Source organism: Lontra canadensis, unplaced genomic scaffold, assembly GCF_010015895.1.
Source record: "Lontra canadensis isolate GAN:19392208 unplaced genomic scaffold, GSC_riverotter_1.0 scaffold143, whole genome shotgun sequence".
Classification (NCBI taxonomy): Eukaryota; Metazoa; Chordata; class Mammalia; order Carnivora; family Mustelidae; genus Lontra; species Lontra canadensis.
This window is the reverse complement of record NW_022631137.1, coordinates 863529-881255: the sequence shown is the minus strand read 5'-3', so window position 1 is coordinate 881255 and position 17727 is coordinate 863529. Positions and strand designations below refer to the sequence as shown.

At 41.7% G+C, this 17727-nt stretch overlaps 1 protein-coding gene across 12 annotated transcripts in view; it reads left to right on the top strand.

Moving 5' to 3' along the window:
- Positions 1-17727, top strand: part of RBFOX1 (RNA binding fox-1 homolog 1) — a 2042166-nt gene that overhangs the window by 1919942 nt on the left and 104497 nt on the right. For all 12 annotated transcript variants that reach the window (XM_032843801.1, XM_032843800.1, XM_032843795.1 and 9 more), the window contains 3 exons: positions 3347-3400; positions 10017-10109; positions 11913-11973. In XM_032843801.1, the coding sequence (XP_032699692.1) occupies positions 3347-3400; positions 10017-10109; positions 11913-11973 (208 nt within the window). The remainder of the gene's footprint in view (positions 1-3346; positions 3401-10016; positions 10110-11912; positions 11974-17727) is intronic.

Here is a 17727-nt window from a genome sequence, read left to right as displayed (position 1 = left end):
GATACAGACCCTCTGGACATGAATAAGATCTACAGAAGTCACTCATTACTGTCACCCCAAAACAGACCACATGACCTCCAGAACACACAAAAGAAGCTTTCATGATCACCTTTTTAGGAATAACATAGAGACGCCTGCATCTTTGGCGTTAATGCCAAATTCTATGCACTGTGCTGTTATACCAAGTGAAGCATTCCTTTTTTTTTTTTTTTTTTTTTTTTTTTTGGACCTGGCGTGGTGCCTCCCATCTCTGCATTCCAAACAGGAAGCCAACCCTACGAAAACTGAGATGATACCTTTTCTTCGCCTCTGTGTGCGCTCTTTGAACTAACCTTTACTTTCACATTTTATGCTGTATCCGCTGAACATCTTCCACAGTTTTTCAGAGAAACATTATTTGATCTGAGAATGTCTCAAAATGCCTGGTTTGTATTTGCCCCTGCGCGTGCCTAGAAGCCTCCGGATTTTATTCTTGAAACCACCACCGAGACACCTTGTGTACGTTCTGGGACATTGTCGAACGCGGCTGCACACGGGCGTTGAGCAAAGTAATGCGAGTTAAGTCTGCGAGTCATGTCTGTTTAGACGGAACATGTGCCAGCTGTGTTTACATCATTAGTCCCAAACTTCCCAATTAAACTGTTGATACTATAAATATAGTACACAACTGTCTTAGGAGTGGAGCCCATATCTGCGTTCTTCTCGCTGCTCGTTTTCCAGGCTCTGAGAATCATCTGCCCAGTGGCAACTGCCAAGAGGCAAACATTAGAGACCATTTCGGGGCATATGGTGTCATTGTTTCATTTAGGGAATGACACATGCTAGGATTACTTCTTGACGGGTTGGTTCTGTCTCAACCAGATCTTGTTTCAAAGGGAGTGTTGTCACGTTGCCTGCTTAGAGAATGTTCCAGAGGTGACATTGGCTTTGCGGTTTGGGCGGGTCCTCCTCAAGCTTCCCTGTTCATAAACATGTGTGCTTTCACGCTCTTAGGCCCAAAATAAATGTGATAACATCGACGTGGACTGAATATTGTAAGGAGGTTCTATCGAAATCACTGCTTCTGAGGACTTCACATGTTGGAATTTTTACTATGAAATTCCGTTCACCTTTCAACGGCAAATCCCCCATTTCCCAAATCTGAAAGTTTTCTTCTATTTTTAATGACTTTCTCTGCCCAAATCTAGAGCACTGAAAATGCTCTGTAGAAGAATATTCTCTTGACCCAAAGGACATTAGAGGGTCCACAAATGACAGGGTGAGTTGGCTGCAAGTTTCTTGGTGTTTGCGTCGTACCTGCTGGCAGTGGAGCCCTCCCCTGTCCTCTCGGGGCTGGGCTGCTTCCTTTCTTCCTGCCCTTCTCTGTCTCTGGGAAGATGAAAAGCACGTCCATCCGCTCGACAAGACCGATTCAATCCGCAGTCCCCTGACCGCGTCCATATTCTGAAGGATGGGCACATTTCCATGACTTAGCTTTGGGTTTCTTTTTTCTCCTAGGTCAGAACGACTTTTGTTTCAAGGTTTTGAGCTATTTTTCTTCAACTGGAGTGTGCCTCATTTTTTCTCCCCCTGTCTTTCCAAGAAAGCTAGTTTTATTCCAGAGAACAGCTTCTCTCTGTTTCAAATTTTTTTTTTCTCAAATCTTAGTAGGACCCTCTTAGCACTTACTCTAAGGGTCCTCCCTACCCCATATCCTGTGACTGAAGCTCAGTGGTCAGGGGGGGCTGCCTCTGGTTCTCTGTGTTCTAACCATTTGTTCCTTTTCTGTCCCTCCCAACCACTCTGGCCTCTGCTGCATGGAGGCTGCTTACTGCTTTCCATCTGGGGGAGAGAGACAGAACACAGACTCTCCTCAGGCAATAAAAGATTTAAAAAAAAAAAAAAATCTAGGCTGCAGAAACAAATAGAATAATACAAAAGCTCAAAATAAAGGAAAAGGAGAATGGACATATTCCTTCATGTGATTCTGTTTACTTTTTAATCACTGAAATGAGCACTTGCCCTCATTGTGCATCAGGGTAAAATTCCCCTCGTAGTTTTCCTGGGCCACATCACACAATGTTAGGACACCCACCCATGGTATTTCATGCAATCTGTGAAAAAGGAAAGGACTCCAATGTCAGGGGCAAAGGACCTTGGGCTATCAGATGCTTCTGGTTTCAAGGGTCCATGTTCCCTTACTTTTAAAGTGTGGATCACAAATTACTTGATGTGCCATTTCTCACTAGGACTACAAGATTGAGCAAATAAAAAAAAAATACAAGATGACAATAGCTGAATTAGAATTTTAGATAACATTTTTATTAAGTATAAGATTGTCTTAAATATTGCAGGGGATGTAATTATCCTGAAAGATTTGAAATTTAAATTTAACTAGGCATCTGTAATTCATCTGGCTGCCCCGTTTGTAATCTGAAACCATGTTTCCAGGCTCAAATATGTCGAGTGGCTTTCACTTCTTGTAGAGCCTCTTCCTGCTAATTGTCTAAAATCTATCTGTTTGTTTAACAAAATGGAGAATCATCTTGAGAGAAGTACATTTCAGCCTCAGGGCTAATCACAACTATGCTGGTGTCTTGATTAGGATGGATGTCCACATGGTGGATCTTGCTTTCATCTGTTCATACTTGATTTCCTTTACATGGCCTGGCTCTTCCTGTAGCTTACACGGGGGCCACAGGCCACCATCCTCCCCATCAGACGCCATGTGGACATTTTACCACTTAAAATCCATCATCAAGGCTGTTTCTGCCAGTGGCTAGCGGAGTAGGCTCTGAGAATCAGTTTATACACCAGCCAGTTTTCATCTTTGCTGCTCAGTGCCTGGGAAAGCAACTGTCCACACCAGAAGAAAGAAAAAGAGAAGGGCACCTGGGTGGCTCAGTGGGTTAAGCCTCTGCCTTTGGCTCAAGTCATGATCTCAGGGTCCTGGGATCGAGCCCCGCATCGGGCTCTCTGCTCAGCAGGGAGCCTGCTTCCCCCTCTCTCTCTGCCTGCCTCTCTGCCTACTTGTGATCTCTCTCTGTGTGTCAAATAAATAAATAAAATCTTAAAAGAAAAAAGAGAGAGAAAGAAAGAAAAAGAGAACTAACCACCTGATACACATTTTGCACGGGCCCATACTATGACCTCTCACTTGGTGGGGTATCCAATAAAATAAAAATCATATGTATGCGTGTGCTTTCTCTTGGTTCAAGTCCATCACTAAGGAAACAACATAAATTTCCACCCCGATACTGAAAGAGAAAACAAAGAAACAAACTCGGACTTGGGGTTCAGTTACCAATGTGCATAATCTGATGTCCTCCATTTCTCTTGCTTATAAAACATTTCTATTTCTTTGCAGCAATTTGGTAAAATCTTAGATGTTGAAATTATTTTTAATGAGCGAGGCTCAAAGGTAAGCAATTTAATTTACTTTAGGATTGTTTAGCTTATTTTTAAACGTTTACTATGGATAATGGGAAACAACTGCACTGTTTTAATAGCACATTGTGAAAATACACTTCAGTGGGAATTCCTTTAGAGACCTCCTCCAGTTTCCAAAATGGGGGGAAATGCATTGGGTTCAGTTTAAATGTATAAGGGGGTAATTTAAAATTGCTGTTTTATACCTATCTATTTATCTATCTATCTATCTATATATATATCAAGTTTCCAGAGGAAAATTACCCATGCTTAAAAAATAATGTTGTTGCTACATTTTTGTTTTTCAGTGATAATTATGTTCTTTATATTAAAAAGTGAGTTGATAGTCTCATGCGCAGGTAAATATGTGATTATTCTGTATTAATAAAGTGCAGTTATTTTCCTGGGTTGTAGGGGAGAAAATTTCATATACACCAACCTTTTGAATATAATTGGATTCATTAATATGTTTGCCACTCCCCATTTTGCAACTTGCCATTGCTTTGAATTCGTTTTTGGTTTTCGGTTTTTTCTGTAGGAGACCAATTTCTAAGTCAATTTTTCCAGACCTAAGCATGTTAGTAAAAATCAGGGGTTATGTGGAAAGGCTCCAGCACCTTCAGCGTGGAAATATGTTTAAGAAGAAAAGGCCCAGCTCTCTCAAAGCATCCCGTCTATCAGAGGTCATCAAAATGCAGTCCCCCGAGCAGCAGCACTTAGGAACGTACCAGAAATGCCAATTCTCAAGGTCCAACCCAGACCTACCGAATCAGACACTCAAAATGGGAGCCCAGCGATCTGTGTTTTAACAAACCTTCCAGGCCTGCCGTTAAAGTTATAAACCCTGTGTTTGCCTGTTTTAGACAAACGCCAACGCTTCATCTAAATGCAAAATGCCCCTTTGCCCACTGGTGTTTTGTGGTGGCAAATGTGTCCTCATCCCACCTGCGTGCACAGAAAACTCCAGGGCTCCCTCAGAATCTCCCTTAAGGAAGTCAGTGCATTAGGCTTAGCAGCAGATACTGAGCGGTAAGCGTCCTGTCGGCGGACCCCGAGATTGACCTCAGCAGCCAGAAAGTGACCACTTTCAATAACTCTGCCCAATTTCCAGGAATTCTAAGCTCCCTTGCATCCTCAGACTGTGCAATTGGTATTGGGACAGATTGCTTATCAGATACAGAGAGATACTGGATTTAGCCCCGTCACTTTCCTCACGAAGGCAATTTGGGACAAGTCCGTATCCAAGAGGGTTTATGAGAAGAACTGGTTTTCTCTAAGGGAGCAAGTGCTACCCCTCCTGGGCATAGCAACCCCTCCTTCCCGTGAAGCACACAAACCCATGCATTATTCCTTCGGTAGTCTGCGCCCTGTCCATCCTAAACAGGATGATACAGCTTGATGTGAGGGAAGAAAATTCCAGTACTCTCCTTTCCATGGCCAAAATGATGTCGTAATACGCTGCATGAGATTTAAAAAAAAAAAAAAAAAGAAAGAAAAAACATTATACTCTCTGGTTCTGCCAGTGCAGGGGTCTTCTCCCCAAATTTCAGATACTTTAGTTATTTTTATATCAGTGGTGTGACCTCTAGGCTGGGGGAAACATAAGTTCGTTTTCTTTCTGCTCCTTGGTTAAAAATCATTATAGAAGCTGTTTCTATACCTTGCAAGGCAAAGTGCATTAAGAAAAAACATGCCCAGGGGCACCTGGCTGGCTCAGTTGGTAGAGTATGCAACTCTTGATCTCGGGGTTGTGAGTTCGAGCCCCACGTTGGGTGTAGAGATAACTTAAAAATAAAATCTTTTTTTTTTAATTTTTTTTTTAAGATTTTATTTATGTATTTGTCAGAGAGAGTGAGCACAGGCAGACAGAGTGGCAGGCAGAGGCAGAGGGTGAAGCAGGCTCCCTGCTGAGCAAGGAGCCCGATGTGGGACTCAATCCCAGGACGCTGGGATCATGACCTGAGCCGAAGGCAGAGGCTTTAACCCACTGAGCCACCCAGGCGTCCCTTAAAAATAAAATCTTAAAAAAGAAAAGAAAAGAAAAATGTGCCTAGCCTAACTAATCCTTTTCACTGAGGCCTGATGCATTCTTGGCAAAATCCTAGATGACCCGGAATGTTGACCAACTCTCTTGTAATCCTGAGTTTGTGGCGCTAATGCTTTTAAAGGTTGTTGTGGTTTTGTTGTTGTTGTTTTTTTAATTTATATTTATTTTATATTTTGTTTTGTAACTTTTCCCAGTTGGAAAAAGCTGTTTAATTCCTTTCGAGAGCTGTTTTGGGACATTAGAAGAATATCGTTTGCTATTTTGAAAGTACAATGGAGGAACTATTTTTAATCCCTCTTCCGTCATTGCCACGATTAGCCTGTCTCTGGGGCTTTAGCGGTGAAGACCGTTTAAGTTTGCCTCATCCAGTGGCTGACTTTGTGAACCTGCTTTTTACTTTTGATTAGGAGACATCAAGAATAGCCTGGGTGGGTAGGCTCCCTCGGAAAGAGGCGTTCTGGCAGGTGCTGGGGGCTGACGGTTGCGGTGTGAGTGGAGTGTCCTCGAGACAGTCCTTTGGGGGAACTGCTAAATGGGGACAGCCACTCACCCAGGGATATTTTTCAGACTTGACATTATGACATTATCCTCTGCAGGAAAGGGCCTTATTTAAAGGGACATTTCCATTTAAATGGTTAAGAAACCTGAACCACTGTTACGACCTTGTGTGCATCGTTTGGCACAGAAGCAGCCAGGAAGCAGGTGGGCCCTCAGAGCCAGAGCTCACTGTCTGGTCATTATCTTTGGAGCTGGTCCCCGAGGCAGGTCACTCAGTGCTCACAGAGTATGGCTGTGTGTTCTGGATGTTTGGTGTGTGTGTGTGTGTGTGTGTGTGTGCATGGGCGTGTTTGCACATGCCCTATTAAGATACAGGTAGTATCTATGTTATCCTGAGAACATCTACCATAAATAGCTCCTGGGCACATGGATAGCAAGTATACAGGGAAGCCACATTTTAAAAAGACACAACCGACTTCAAAAATGAGAATTTGATAGCATTTAGGGGTAGGAGATCCTATCATTCATTTTTCCTTTTAGGAGATTTAAAAACATGTTGTTGAACTCTGAAATGATGTATGTGGGGGATACAACCAGAGAGAGCTACTTCTTAATATACCCGGGAAATAGACAGTCTGATCTTTGATTCAGTAGATGATTTGTGAGGACTAGTTCCCTCCTTGGGACAAGAAGATGGTTGAATCCATGGTCAGTGAGACTGAAGCGGTCCTCATAGACTTTCCTGAGTGGTGGGGGAGACAAACACTAAGACCAGCCACAGTCAGGGTGCGGGCCATGCTCTATGGCAAGGGAGCGAGCGGGCAGGCCAAGACTGTTAGAGGTGGGAAGGCTTCTGGGAAGAAAGGGCATTGAACCTGGGAGTGAACATTCTCCACCCCTCTGCTGAGGTGAACTCTGGGAGAAGTGCGTCTCCTGCAGCAAAGAGCACCTGGGCCGTGCTCCATGCACCCTTGTGTGTTCTAGAATGTTCAGGGTTCCACATCCAGTATCGCACCCAGCTCCTGAGCTCTCAGGCCAAGTCCAGAATGTGCTTCTTACATTCCCCTTCTTAAGGCTGACATAAAAATATTCAGAAAGTTTTTAAGAATTCCAAGTTGTGCTTTCCTGGAGATAGAATTCTGACCTTGAGGCAGGAAAAAGGAAGTAGCCTCAGCACCGATTTCAAAGAGTGGCCCATCTCCTGCACTTGGCAGAGAGGATATCTGAAAATGGCCAGGTAACTGGTTTCACCCTCCAGATGAGAATTCCAGTGATCTTCTGGCCATATCCCTTCTCGCCTTGTGGAGGGGGAGGGGGTGACTGTCCAGTGGAAGAGGTAGGATAGTCCCTTTGATATTTGGGCCTATGTCTGGAGAAAGCACTTCTGCATTCAACTTTCTAGAATCTCAACTAGTCATCTCAGCAGCTGGAAATAAGAAATAATGAGGACCTCCAAAACAAAAAGCAAACAAAACAGAGAGAAAGAGAAGTGTAGCGGAACATGAGAGTAAGAATAAGAAGAATTCTTATATGTTATCTGACTTCAAAACAGGGTAGGAATTTGGGGATATAGTGAACTACTTGTTTTGTGGTTTATGAACTTCACATGGGATTTTAGAACCTATTTCTATCTCCACTTTCATGTCTCCCTGATGCCCACAGTGCAGATTTTAGGCCAGTGTGTTTGCCCTGGGGTCAGAAAAGAATCACGACGATGTGATTCTTTGGGATGACGTTGGGTCGGGGAGTTAAATGTCCCCTTTCACTGGGCTGTGATGCTAATGCCTGGTGCCCGTGGATGGCAATGATGCCACCAAGCCTTCCATCCGTAAGATTCCAACTGTGGACTTTCTTTGCTTTCCTTGTGAGAGAATTGCCCCTGTTGCAGCCAGCATCCTTATTTCCTTTATTTGTTAGTTGTATGAGATTCTGTGCGTGCCAGAGATTTTGATTTTGAGGAGACGGTGGCTATACGCCCAAGATCCAAATCACCACGTCAGACAGATGGTCACCTCCGAAACTCACTCCACTGAATAGGGTGCCCATTGGACATTGGCAATGAAATAGTCTACCTCATACAATGAACTGGAACTTGCCTTTGATGGTGCTTGGTAATAAGAGAGGCCATGGAAACACAGCTGCTGGGGCACGCTGTAGCCTTCTCAGCAGACAGATGTCTGGGCTCCGCTCTGAGATTCTGATTGGGTAGACACATGGCAGCGTCCAGGAATCCTAATGTTCATATGCTATGCCCCCCACTTCCTTTCACTGGGCAACCAAGTTTGGGACCCTCTGACCAAGAGTCAGTGCCATTCATGGAGCAAACCCCTCAAATGCTGTCTTCAGTCCATTAAAGAGCTATTACTGTACAACTCACCAGTTGGGCTACTTGGACACCTCACATGGGCATACCACAAGCGATGTCCGAGACAAAGTTCTTCTGTTATGGAGCATAAAGTCTTACACTGGTCAAATCATCCAGACCCGTCCTCATCTCAGATCCTCACAGTGGGTCATATTATCAAAGACTTCTCAGTCCAGTCCTCCAAAGTAAAGCTGCTTATTTTTTCTCTATAGAATTCTGCAGCATAATCATTTAACTTAGCTTGGATCCATCCCCGGATGGGATCTCCTATAGATGAGCCCACGTTGACTTTGGAAAGTTCTCTCTTCAGGCAGACCTTGGGCCAGCACCTCTCTGAATACCCCAAACTTTGGAAATCCCTTCAGCAATGTAGCGAGGGGTTGGGTTACCATTAGTAGCTTGACTACTTGTTATTTGTAATTACTGTCTCTTTTATCAGTGAGACTGAATGTCAGACTGTCCCAACTAAGCTAGAAACCAACATGCCCCTTTACTGAAGTTTACCCCGTTGCAAATAGGAGTCCTGACACATTGCATTGTTTCACCAGAACGAGCTGGGCAAATTTACACTGGAATGGTTTCAAAAGGTTGGTGTATATTTCTGAACAAGATGTACAAATATTTTTAGGGGGTTTAAAAATAATGTGTCATATTCTCTGTACTCTTCTTAGGAACAGTGTCAGTGAAGGAAAAAAGGTGGTTTTTGACAATGTGACGTTTAGTGGGGTTGTTTTTTGAGGCTGAAATATTAAAACAAAATATGCCAGTGGCGAAGGAAAGGGTCCGTTATCTATCAGTAGGAGAGGTAGCGCCCAGAGTGTTACTGCGAATAAGTCTCTTACCTGAGCTCTAACTGTTGACTTGACAAGTGAATATCAAGATAATGTCTTAGAAGGTTACGATACATGCATACGTTTCCCTTTTCAGTTAATGAAGTTAGCCTGGAAAGTTGACAAGTTCAGAAGCGTATATGTTTTTGAGGGGCGGGGGAAGTATTGATATAAAAAAGGGCAACTTGAACTCTTTGCATTATTAATCAGTTGATGTTTATTTCAATTCATTTCATGTGATTATTTTATTAGATCAAAGAGGTTAAGATTTATTATGAAAAAGGTCTTTCCTTTTTTTTTTAGGCTTCTAATTTTTATTTTTGAGAAGTTAAGGCTGTAAAATTGACAAATCTGAATAACCCTAAAATTGCATGAAGAAGAGATGTTCTTAAGACCACACGGCATGACTCTGTAGGCAATGTTAGAAGATTTTGGCATTCATTGTTGAATTCCGTGCACACGTTTTATTTTATTTTATTCTTAATTTGCATGTCAAGAAAGTGGTTCCCTTTTTTTTCCTTGTTATTTCATTTTCTTCTCTGTGAAGACACTGTAAATTTATTTTGATCTCATTTTCTTTCCGTTAGACTTATTTTCTTCTGTAGTGACATTTAGAAAGGTACTTTTGGTATCATTCTTTGAATTCTTCAGGGGTTACAGCTAACTGGTGACAGAAAAAAAAAATCTTGTTCACATTTGTCGCTTACTTATTGCACATCTTTGTATTCTTATAATTTCTCTAATTTGCATGTTACAGAACTGAAGCCAGGACAAGAAATAGAAATTAAAGCGAGAGAACGTTACACAGTGGTCGTTGACTGGAATAATAATGTGCATGTTGTTTTCCCCTTCTCCCTCCTGCATGCAGGGATTTGGTTTCGTAACTTTCGAAAATAGTGCCGATGCGGACAGGGCGAGGGAGAAATTACACGGCACCGTGGTAGAGGGCCGTAAAATCGAGGTGCATGTTCAAAATATTTTCCTTTACATCTTCTTTATAAATGTCTGCTTCACGCTCATTCGTTGTTCCAGATGCATCATCGTGTCTTGTATGTGACCCCACTCCCTTCTCATTGTTTATATATATATATATATATTTATATTTATATATAAAAAGGAAAACTGGCCTTACTTTTTTTTTTTAATTTTACTTTATTATGTTCTTCTTATTACTGATGAAAGGTGAATGGCAAAAGTGAAACAAAAGAAAGGTTACTCTAAAATTTTTTTTTTCCTTAATTTTCTGTGTTTTATGAGCAACGGGTGCAGTAGGTTCCAAACAGTGGAGACAGTATGCAAAACAAAACAAAAAAACAGAGCAGTTTCTTTTCTTTTTTTTTTTTTTCTTTTTCTTCTTCTTTGTTCCTTTTCTTTTTCTTTCCACTGCAGGGTTGACGAGGGATCCACAGTGGTGTCCAAATTGACTCAAATGGCAAAAGCAGTAGCATTCGGAAGAAAAACTGTTTATTGTTTAAAAAAAAAAAAAATGAGAGGTCTTTGTCACTGAATCTTTCATTTTTTTTTTTGTTTGTTTGTTTGTTTGTTTTCATTTAAGAAGCCAGTTTGAACCTTTGCCTTCTTTCGGTAATAAAGTAAATAACCAAACAGGATTTCCTGTTAAATATCTGGCCTCTCTTCACTGAAAAAGAAAAATAATAAAAATAAATGCTAAAATTTGGATACTCAGAATCTACTCTTTCTACCACTGGATCTCCCTCAACATGGCCACAGGGTTATATTTGTTAAAACTTAAAAAAAAAAAAAATACCAGTTAAAAATGCTTTTTAGTCTTTGGAGTAAGATGTTGCATATTTTGCCTTTCGTTTTCCCGCCCCCCCCTCGACGATAACGCTTAGGCCCCTCACCAAACTCTCAGTAACCATGGTAACTGTATACAAACCCATGCTGGCGATGGTGGTGAATGGTAAGTGGTGAAGTCCATCTGCCGCTTCACGTATCTAGTGCTGGTTCTCTCTCTACATATATATATACCACGTGGTATTTTTTTGACTTGTCGTATTAAGTTTTCTTGATGCTCTATTTTTTTGGGTACCGGTACGCCTGTAATTGAGTGTACGTTCGAAGCGAGCCTGGGAGGCACTGACTGGATTGAGACATGACAGTGCACATCTTACTCAGATCGTTAACTCCATATTGTGTTAAACAATGCACCCTCTCTTTTATCCTTTCGTTAGCTGTGACTTTAAAGCTTGAATGATCTTGTTAATTCTTGCGATGTCGAAGGCTCTTGTTTCAAGTGTTGAATGCTAGATGTTGCTCTCCCAATGGTCCTTCCCTCCCAACGTGTTGCACACGGCTAAATCTTGTTTGTCCCTTTTTTTTTTTTTTTGACATTTATGTCCCCTTGTACCTTGTCTCTCCCCTCTTCTACTCCACTGCATGTCCCTTCATATGAATTTTATTTTGTGTTTAAAAATATTTATTGTTTCTGTGTTACCATGGAGTACACGCATGCTTTTAAGTCTTCAATTATGCAGTTCCTTTTAATTTGCTTTTACTGTCTCCTTATTAAACTTTTAAATGATATGACATTGCTTTATTGAAATGATTTGTAAGTTAAAATGGTTATGAAGTAAATGTAATTATAAAAATGTATGATTTTGTTATGCACCTACTGCCTTTTATAAATTAAAATGCATTGTATTTTTTTTTTAATAAGTAATCACAGTCATAATGCATGCAACTAATTGAACTGTGGGCTGGCCCTGGAATTTGTGCTCATTTGAGTTTTCTGTGTACATAGGTAAATAATGCCACAGCACGTGTAATGACAAATAAAAAGACTGTCAACCCTTATACAAATGGTAAGTCCTTTACAAGAGCTCATCCCTATCTCTGTATCTCTTAAGTATCATTTAACCAGGGTGTATGTTTCCATAAGCCCTGTTAGCCTCGGTGTGGCTGCCGTGTCCTTGCTGCTGACCTGCTACAGTGAACCATGTGAATCATTACGGTATTTTTCAGTGACTACTGAAAACAGTCTATTGGTGAGCCCTGAATATGTCAAATCACCATGTCGTACACCTGAAACTAATATAATACTGTATGCCAACTAGACTTTTATAAAAATAATAATTTTTATAAAAAGATAATTTTCACAACTGGGGCAAATTTAGTTTTCAGGTCAAGCATGCCTGCCCTTCCTCCAATCTCTCCAGAATAACTCCCATTTGGGGTGAAATACAGTCATTCAAGGATCACTTGGGTCAATTACTTTGCTGTTATTATAGTAAGTTGAGGGAGGATGGAAGTTTTGTTTGTTTCCTTTTTTTCCACCACCACAACCTCCTTGTTCATCCCTAGTCATTTCTGGAAGAGGGGCTTCAGAGTTTGGTTCTGGCCTTGGGTCTTCTCTAGAGCTGTGAGAGTTTCAAAGTGGCTTGGAGGGTGTCTCCTGAGGACCACCATTGGGTGGGTGCAGTCTTTGCTTTTCTTCCGGTTCCCCAATGCTGTTTTGAGCCGGGTGAGGATGTTGTCACGTACTGCAGACCCCTTCAGGACAAGGAATCTCTGTCCTTCCTAACCAAGAAGCCCTCTCAAAACCCCTCCTGATCAGAATTCACATACATAACAAGAGTTGAGAGTGTTCTACCACTTTGATTCTTTAATCCTTCCCAGAATGCATCTCTCATAAGATACTTAAGGTGTGGGGGGCCAGCGATACTTAATGGTACACCAAAAAGCTGGGAAGAATTTAATGCAGTAAATCAAAGTATATACACTAAGTGGGATACTATATCCATTAAAATGAGCCAGGTGAGGACTCTACAGAGCCCCCTAATGAATGAAAAATTTTTAAATGGAAAAGTATAGCATGATTTCAACCAAATTATGGAAGGCATTGCATCAAAATGCTAATGGTTGAGTTGAACTGTAAGACTGGAAGACATTTTCCTCTGTTTTGTAGATTTTCAAAAATGATATAATTTTATTGCTGTCGTAGAGGAAAATGTATGAAACTTTCCATTTTTAATATTTTAGTTACATGTGAAACATGGAAATATAGATTCATTCAAAAAAAAAAGAAATAAACATTAATGAAAAGGTTAAATATATTTTGAATAATGCCACTGCCAGCTCAGTGCCCTAGCTCCCCAGAGGATACCCCGTTATAGATTATTATCTGTTTTTTGACTTTGCATTTTTATGCATATATATGTAATAGGTATATATTTGTAATATACATGTTGTCATGTACACACTTTTTCTATAAATGATGTTATGGCGTACACATCATTTTTAATTGGCTTTTAGATATCAATAGGGAGTTCCTTCAATTTTAATGCATAGAGACCAAACTCATTCTTTTTAGCAATTACATAACATTCTCTAAAATGGATATATGGTTTTATTCTTTTTTTTTAAGATGTTATTTATTTATTTGAGGGAGAGTGTGAGCAAGAGAGTGTTCACAAGCAGGGGCAGTGACAGGCAGAGGGAGAAGTAGACTCCCTGCTGAGCAAGGAGCCCAACCAATGTGGGATTCGATCCCAGGACCCTGGGATCATGACCAGAGCTAAAGGTAGAGGCTTATCCGACTGAGCCATGCAGGCATCCCGATTAATGGGTTTAGTTCTACCTTCTTTCCATACTGATTGACATTTGAATTTTGTGTTATTATTATTATAAACCGTAGTATTAGCATTTAGTAGTTTGGGTTTTCTTTTTTTTTTTTTTTTCCCTTGTGCATTGACTACCAATTTGGCTAAGTCAGTCTGTTCTTATTTATAAAAGGGGCACCATTAAACAGAGATATACCCTCAATATAACAGGGCTCCAGCTTGAAAGATCAGAATTGTTCATTCTGCTGACCCATTTTTCCAGCTCCAACCACCCGAGACATGGCCGTAAATGGTATAGAAAGTTTCCACAACAGACTAAATGCCCAGAAACAGATTTCTGATTTATGCATCATGAAGCCTTTCTACTTGGGTAAAAATGATAGCTCTGCAACTTGCCAGACTTAATACATGATAACAACAGCCCCACTGTGGGGCATTTCTTGTAATGATGAAGTGGGAACCCTGGGCGTGGGCGCACGTGTGCAAGAGAGGTCTAACGTGCATATGCGTAGGTGCTCAGGTGTGTTGATGTGAGGAAACGAAGCAAGGGAAGGCAAATATTATTCCCTAAGCCATATGGATATATGTTTATTTTAAAGGAAGTTATTGATCAATGTCCTACCCAGGGTTGAACACTAGCCCAGTGGAATTGAGGGACACAGTTCAAAGCCCATCCATTAATAGCCAACATTCCCGGAACAATGACCATGTGGCATCATGTTAAGCATTTTAAATGTTCCGGACCCACATGAAGTCCTACAAAGAGGACATACTTATCCCTGTTTTAAAGAGGCAAAACCTGAGGCTGGAAGAGATGAAGTCATTAGTGAAGTCTTTCCCTTTTATTCTGGAGTAACAAACCTTGTGGTCATGCCTGTGTGAATGCAAGACCATCACTTCCCCTCCGTCATCTTACAGACCTGCACACAAATGGCAACGCACCACAATAACAAAAGGATTACTAAATGTTCAGCCCCAAATGCCTGTTTTTTGAGGCATAAGCATCCCACATCGCATTCCAGGTAGCCATGCATCCTGAGTTTCCGAGAATAAGTCATGTGGGTTTCTCATCCCAGTACCTGAAAGGGAGCACTCGAGCTTATGCTGTCATGTGGACTGAGTATGGGACAGTTACAGCTGAACCGACTTGAGAAACAAATACAAATCCCAGTGACATAAAGCAGCTCGATTCTATAGGAGATACTGTGGAGACCCTTGGTAGTCAAAGAAAAGCAGTTCTCAAAGCTTTCCAATCCATAATTTGTGAGTGTTATCACTACAAGTAACCCTTCCCATCAACTACAATACAACAGAAGATAATGGGGCCCTCTCAGATCCTTAACAAGCGTGACTATGTTAAAAGGGATATTGTCACCACAGAAAGAATAAAATGAAGGGAAGGAAGGGAAAGGAGGAAGGAAGGAAGAAAGAAAGAGGCACCCGGGTGGCTCAGTCACTGGGCGCCTGCCTTTGGCTCTGGTCTTGATCCCAGGGTCCTGGGATCAAGCCCTGCATTGGGCTCCCTCCTCAGTGGGGAGCCTGCTTCTCCCTCTCCCACTCCCCCCTGCTTGTGTTCCCTCTCTTGCTGTGTCTCTCTCTGTCAAATAAATAAATAAAATGTTAGGAAGGAAGGAAGGAAGGAAGGAAGGGTGCAGGGAGGGAGGGAAGGAGGGAGGAAGGGAAAGAAAGTTACTATGTGAGATGATGAATATGTAAGTTAGTTTGATTGTGCTGATACCTTGCAGTGTATATGTAATATCAAGTCAACAAGTTGTACACTTTAAATATGTACAAATCTTAGTTATCAATTATACCTCAGTAAAGCTGGGAGTGGGGAAGAGAAGATAAATCAGGTCCCATGAAGTCTGGTCAAAATGAGCAAAGTTACAGTTACCAACTTCTACTTCGGCAAATGCAACTTCCTAGAGCCATCACATTTTGAGGTCATCTTCACATGGTGAAATATCACTGTCAGCGCCAGCGTCACATTCATGCGTCCCTTCAGTCACATGCCTGGCAAGAGCTTAACCAGCCACACGGCTTCCGGTGATGAGTAAGACCAGATCCTAAACACCAGCGGGCTCTGTTATACCATCATCAAGGTGTTACATGTCCTAGGACATTTGAGCTTGGATATGAGAGAAGACTGTAGAATGACATCCAGGGTTCTGCAAACACTATCAATCAGAGAGCTTCCCAAACAGGGAGCTGGGCTACTTCTGTCTTGCTGATTCCTCCCCAGGACAACAGCCCTCAGACCAGAGCTGGGGCTCATTGTACTCTCTGCAGATCAGATGTTTGCAGTGCAAAACAAGTTGCGAACCAGATTCTCTGGGATTCCCTGGATGTTGGATGTGGATTTTTTTTTTTTTTCCTCAGACAGCTTAGGAAGGATAAAAATTGGACCAAAAAAAAAAAAAAAAAATCCAAGACTATAGAGAGAGAAGTAGACCTTGTATCAGCTCTGCCTTTCACTGGCTTCTGAACTATAGCAAGTTGTGGAAACCCTCCACACACCAGTGTTCTTAAGTGGAAACTGAGCTACAGTGGGACCTACTCTCTGGGCTATTTGTGCTTATTATGGAGTTAAGTGCTCAGCCTAGGACCAGGCCTACCAAATGCCCTAAAAATTTAATTACACAGTAATCTCAGTAATAAGTAGTCATCTTGTTTCATTTTTGCTAGAGATCGTAAATTGAATTTCCTGATAGACATACTAATTTCAGAATCAAATATTCAGATGCCAGCAGAGGCTAGGCAGGTAAAATAGATAAGCAAACAGAGAGGGTTTGAAAAACTCACGTTATTTTTGAACTATCTTCCATTTCCATACAAGGAAAAGCAAAATATTTCTCTATTAGAAGGAAAAGCAGGACGGGATAATAATCAAAGATTGCTGGCATTTGGCCTCTAAGCCATATAGGGAGCACGGGTGTCTGAAGCTTACTGGGGGCTAAGTGGTGTGATCCCTGGTCACTTCCAGCAAATGGGTCTCTGTGGGATTCATACTCTAAAGTGGGCTATTTCTACGGAACTTTCAAGAAAACCAGAAATCCTGTATTGTAATGAAATCTGAATGTTGGCCATGAATATATGTTGCAAAAGAAAAAAAACATAGTGGGAGAACCAAACACATGTGCAACTAACTTTTCATTTTGGGCGTGGCCTGGCATCTTCAGTAGATGTCTTTAGAAAGCATTGGTATGCGATTCCAGAAACCCCTGTGGTGCATTTAAGGGCACTTTCTTGAATATGTTTCTTTGCTATCCAACCCAACAAAGCCCTAGAGAAGACATGTGCAGATTTTTTGTGTGCACATTCAGACTTGACTTTTAAAATCTAATACAGCCATAGTTAACACTGGCGAGCTTAGGCAGCGTTTTTCTACAGCAAGCTGGCAGATGACCTTTGAGAAGCTAAATTTGAGGAGGGGAGTGCTAATCTGGATGCAGCCCCTTGAGACCCAGCCGTAGAGGGGGTCTCTCTACAGAGCTCCTATGTCTGGTCTCTGCTCCATTGCCTTGTTGTATGGGCAGCCCTGAGAGACTGGGAGCAGTGGGCTTTATCAGCTGTTCTCTTTTGTTGTAAGCCTCATTGTTCGGTTTAATGTCCTTGATCAAAATCTCTGAATTTGCAAGGCCTGAGGATGTACACAGACTGCCTGAGAACTTAAAACGGGGATCATTTTGTCCATCTTCCTGACAGTGCAGTCTCCCGTCTTCAGCAGGGTTATCCTAAGGGTCTCTTCCAGGTACTGGAAGGAGTCACAGGGACTAGGAGGCTATCTGCATGTGATTTACATACATTTACGTAAGCCTGCATGAGCTCTGTAAGTCTGAGCAGGGGTGATTCTGAGGGTCTAGATCCTTCCTTACTCTGCCTTGAAGACAGTCACCCCTAACAGAGTCCTTCTTTATTAGATGTATATCAGGAAGCAGGTCATTGGAGGTTGGAAGGAGACAGAACCCTAGCCAAAACGGAATGAGTCCATTAGAA